Source organism: Beta vulgaris, chromosome 6 (genome assembly GCF_026745355.1).
Source record: "Beta vulgaris subsp. vulgaris cultivar EL10 chromosome 6, EL10.2, whole genome shotgun sequence".
NCBI classification, from domain to species: domain Eukaryota; kingdom Viridiplantae; phylum Streptophyta; class Magnoliopsida; order Caryophyllales; family Amaranthaceae; genus Beta; species Beta vulgaris.
The window spans coordinates 36836105-36841216 of NC_079207.1; the positions used below are offsets into that span (position 1 = coordinate 36836105).

The window sequence follows — 5112 nt, forward strand, 5'->3', positions numbered from 1 at the left end:
CCCTAAACAATCTCCTCAATTAAAATCATTTTTCAGCTCTTTCATGGATTCAACTTCTTCTGTGTATTTGATTCCAACTCTTTTAGACACATTTTAGGTTGAATTTCTGCAATTCAAAGTTCTCTATCAAATTATGGTAAATACGAGTTCCAAAACTAGGAATTAGAAAAATTTATATTATGAACAAACCTTCAGATTTTTGGAATTTCGAGTTTTCAATCATGGACAAGTTTTTTTTGCCCGGAATTTCTTTTGGAAATCCCAAATTGTGTGAGATGAATTGATGATTGAAGTTTTAAGATAGTTAGAATAAAGAAAGTGCATAAAGTGTTGTTGGGGAGGAGGAGAGAGAAAGCGCTCTAGGGTTATTTAGAATGAAAATTTTGAACATATTACTTCGTTGGGCTTGTTATATGAGCTCGCCACACAGAAGGTTATAGATGTGACCGGCCACATATAAGAATTTGTTATATCGTACAATAAACAAAAATACATGGCCATTTCATAATAAATTTATATTCTTGATTATCGAAGCAAAAACATGGGATTATCATTTAAAATTACCCCAAAAAATTACATAGTATATAATGATGGAAAAACTTAGTTTATCAGTGGTCTTGGCTCATCTACATAAACTCCACTAGAAGTTTGTTCCGCTAGTCTTTTTCTTGCTTTCTTTGCCTGCAAACCAATTAGCAAACTGTTATTAGAATAAAATTTCTTTGATTGAAGTGTATTAGGCAACAGATAGTGAGAAATATGTATAAACAAGACGAACCTCCTCTTTCCAATTGGTACGACCCGTTACAAGCGCCAGCAGTGCACACTGCGTCAAAGCACCACACATAACTCCAATCCAAAGGCCCCTTCCTCTCATTTGCATCCAGAAGCCTAACACAGCTGCGACCGGAATGCCTACAAGATAGAACGCAGCCAGATTCACCAACGAACCTATATGTTGCCACCCGCACCCTCTAGCAACACCTAAATATAGCAAGAACAGCAGCTTAAGTTCAGTAGAAAGCCTGTTGCATTCTTCATAGACAGACATAATAAGCGGTGAAGTTCGGAATGTATACCTGAAAGAACTGCTTGTGTGCTGTCTAATAGAATATTAACACAGACAAGGGGTGCCATAGTGGTGACATAGTCTACAACTTCCTTGTCACTACTGAAACAGTAGCCAAAAACTTTCCGACTGGCAAAGAGGACTGAGCTAACAACTAAACCATTTGCGACCCCTAATACCGAAACTCCACAGGCTGCTATACGAGCTGCCTGTGGGTTTCCAGCCCCAAGTTCATTGGCAATTCGTGTGCTGTAATTTAGGTCAAAAGATGAAAGTTCTTTGGTTAAATTTGAGCTGAATAGATATATTTACAAATTACTACAGAAATATTTGGTCTAATGCGCACCTTGCAGCAGCTGATATTCCATAAGGTATTGAGAAGAGTGTTGAAATGGTTGTCAGGCTAGTAATAACAATAACAAAGAGAGTTAGTTGTATTCCCTAACAGGGAGAGACTCACATTTTCACTTGATGATATTGAATATGTGACAAAAGAATTCATTGTTAATAGTTGATAGAGAACACTACCACACAGACAAAACAGAAGTCTCGAGTTCTGGATTTGTTAGAAATCCAGATAGTAAAATCAGCAGCTCAAAGGACCACCACTCTAAGCTACAAGGAAAAGATTGAATTATTATGTTAGTTTTAAATCCTTTAATCATCATAGGGTGCTTTTGTGAAAGACGTCATGATACTAGTGTCCATTACCATAGGCAGGGGCCTGAGACTTAGTTAACAATATTACATATAGTTATCATTGTTTAGTACTGGCTACCAAACAGCCCACTAATCCAATCAAAGATAAGAAGAAGGAGCGTACCAAATCATCGAAGCTGAAGGAATAGCAAACTGAAGAAACTCCCCAATTCCATGGAAGATTTCCATGGAGAGTGGAGAACGAGTAGGTGCACACGAGGGAGATAACTTCATATATAATACCAGAAAAATGGCACTCAACCAATTTGATAAACTCATTGCAACCGCGCCTCCAAGATTTCCTAGCCCAGATTTGAATACCAAAGCCCAACAGAGAGGTATGTGTAGGCAAAGAGTAGCAACGGAGCTTACGACCATGGGCACGACCAAACTTTGGGATTGGAAGTATCGAAGCAAGGGTTGAAATACGGCATAAGCAAAGAGAGTGGGTGTAAGATATGTCATGAATCTACCAGCTTCATGTGCAATGGAAGGGTCTTGGCCTATGAAAACGAGGATGTTCCCCATATAAATCCATATGATGCAGAGTGGGATGCTAAATAAGGAAAGAGAGAAAATGGCAGTGTATGTTTGAGTTCCCAGTTTTTGGTATTGTTGTGCTCCATAAGCTTGGCCACTTATAGTCTCCAATGCACCAGCCATTCCTAGCTATGAACAAACACCACTTCATGAGAGTTCACTTAGATCTGATAGATGAGTGTATATAATAACAATCAGTTATGTGACATTTCATTAAGGCTCCGTTTGTTTTGGAGGCAAACACTTTCCAAGAAAATGATATTCCATATTTTCCGTTGTTTCGTATGACAAGTGATTTAAGAAGGAAAACTAAGGTATAAAAGAGTTTTTCATCCCTTTGTAAACATTTCCTCCAATATTCCAAAGACCTCTCACCCGAAAACATCTTTATTTTCCCCTTCTTAGCTTAATAATTTTCATCAAACCAAACAAAGGAAAACTAATATTTATTTGTGTTTTCCACCGGAAAATATTTCCATGAAATACCATCTTCCATGGAAAATGTTTTTTGTCCAACCAAACTAATCCCGAAAGTTTCTAACATATTCACTTCTACCAAATGTACATAAAGTTCAATAAAAGAGATTATGCTTGCTAGATGTAATTTATTTATTTTTATTTGGGTCAATTGACTACAACAGCACAACCTTTGGCTCTAGTGCAAGGAACAACACAACTTTAAACGGGTGCAAAGCGTAGCACCAACTTAAATGTGTGGTGCATAAAATAGCATGAATGACACTCGAAAACGGAGATTACACCGGAGTTAGGGAATCTCAATTATGTTAAAATTTTCTTCTAATTACCTCCCCCTTTTTGTTAAAGTCATGTGCCTCCTCCCCCTTTTTGTTAAAGTCACGTGCCTCCTCCCCCTTTTTGTTAAAGTCACGTGCCTCCTCCCCCTTTTTGTTAAAGTCACGTGCCTCCTCCCCCTTTCTTTTCTATTTCTCTCTCTTCTCTTCTTCTTCTCGGTTGAACTTCGAACTTCAATCTCGGCCATTTGAGCAAAGGAAGAAGATGGAGAAGCAATTCCACCTCTGCGTGCGAATCAATTCATTTAAGTATGCAACAATCTTTGAATAATGATCATTCAAATTTATATGTAAAAGCCTATGTGCATGCTTTTTTACTCTGTAACAGTTTCACTTGCTAAGTTTGACCCCAAACCTGTTTAGTACTGCTTTCTCTAAAGACTTCCTAGGCCAATTGCATTCCTCTCTAAATTTGTTCAGATTTTGATTCACGCGCATTGGTGGAATTGCTTCTTCGTCTTCCATGGCTCAAATGGCAGAGTTTGAAGTCGGAAGTTCGAAGTTCAACTAGAGAAGAAGAAGAGATTGGTAATGAAAAAATGTCTTAAGGGTAACCCGACGCGTTTGGGAGTGGGGGGAATGGTAAGGGAATCTCACTCCCGAAGTGCCTCTATAGGTCCAATAAGGAATAATAAGTTTAGTTAAAATAAGTTCGCATAAAGAGAACGCACCCTAAATCGAGAGAATACCATTAATGAACTAGTTTGAATATCATTGTTCTAATAGTTGGTCTTGTAAAAGACTAGTTACTATTATTATACTTAATGATCAGTTTAATCAATTCAATAATCACATTCTTTAATCCATTTAGGGACTAGTTTAATCCATTCGGTAAGATTGCGGGTTTATTTTTACAAATTGTTTGCTATAGTTAACACAATACCACTGAGAAAAAAACATGATTACAACAACAAAAAAATTGCTTCGTATCTTTACGATAAAAAGTCTTTCATTTGTAAGTTTATTATACACTGGCCTTATTAACAATATCATCCCAGTACAGTACTTTTTTTTTTTGAGGGGACATCCCAGTACAGTACTTTGATAATTCTCAAGCGAGCAGCTTAATATAAGACTGTTTCATTATTATTTATGTTAATGATTATTTTTTATTTACGCTATTTTATAAACAATCACCGGTGTATTTGTAGATCAAGTAACAATTAGAAAAGTCAAAAGTGAAGGGGTTGACTAGTAAAACAAAGAAAGTGAAGAGAAAAGGAAATTAAAGAAAGTTACCAAGAGGCTAAACCCGGTGACGGCAGCCAGAGAAACAGCGAGTGCTGTACTGGAAAGATAGAGTGCGCCAAGATGACCTACCATCATCAATGACACTACTTGTAATAAATACTGTGACATTAGTACCGCCACCATTGGACCTGCAACCCAACTCACCCTCTTAATTTCTTCTGCTATTTCTTTGTATCCTACTTTTATCTCTCTTTCTTTTCCTACCTTCTTCTTCAATAACAACCCCTCCTCCATTTCCAATCTCTTTATCTCTCTCCTTCAATCTCGAAAATCCTATGATTTTATTAATGAAACTAGTTTTATTTCGTTGTTTCCTGAACAGAGAAATGTTACGCAGGTATATGAGTTTTTAACCTAGGAAGATGAATTCATTATAATTATATCTCACGCCCACGGTTCTGTAGATATAAGACATAAGTTCGTTTTAGAGCATATCTGCGTTATTCCAGTCCCCACAGGTGTATATTCTCTAGGGACTTTTTGGGGTTTTGCACTAAGGGGTAGGATGGTGATTTACACATTTGGACAAACATGTGGAAAAACAGAAAACAAGTGATTGGCTGCCTATTTACTACTTCAACCTAACATGTTCACACGTAAACCAGACGGAGTAATGATCCAACCGTATTTCTAACAAATTTTTGTATGGAACTAGTATTTGGATTCGGGATTTATTCCGGATTGGTATTGCATTTTCGATTTAATATGTTTTTTTCCATTCTTATTAAAATATATTAAAGA

The 5112-nt window shown here is 36.9% G+C and overlaps 1 protein-coding gene across 2 annotated transcripts; it reads right to left on the bottom strand.

Moving 5' to 3' along the window:
• Positions 1-475: 475 nt before the first annotated feature.
• On the bottom strand, positions 476-4786 carry LOC104896633 (protein DETOXIFICATION 12). 2 transcript variants are annotated; one of them, XM_010683400.4, is made up of 7 exons: positions 4360-4786; positions 1893-2437; positions 1598-1684; positions 1416-1472; positions 1080-1318; positions 779-984; positions 476-681 (listed from the first exon to the last, which is right to left on the bottom strand). In XM_010683400.4, the coding sequence occupies exons 1-7, from the start codon at positions 4603-4605 to the stop codon at positions 601-603; spliced, it is 1461 nt and encodes a 486-aa protein (XP_010681702.2). In that variant the 5' UTR covers positions 4606-4786; the 3' UTR covers positions 476-600. The 2 variants fall into 2 exon arrangements, with proteins under 2 accessions (XP_010681702.2, XP_048502556.1); XM_048646599.2 differs by having other exon boundaries at positions 1893-2475; positions 4360-4501.
• Positions 4787-5112: the final 326 nt, after the last annotated feature.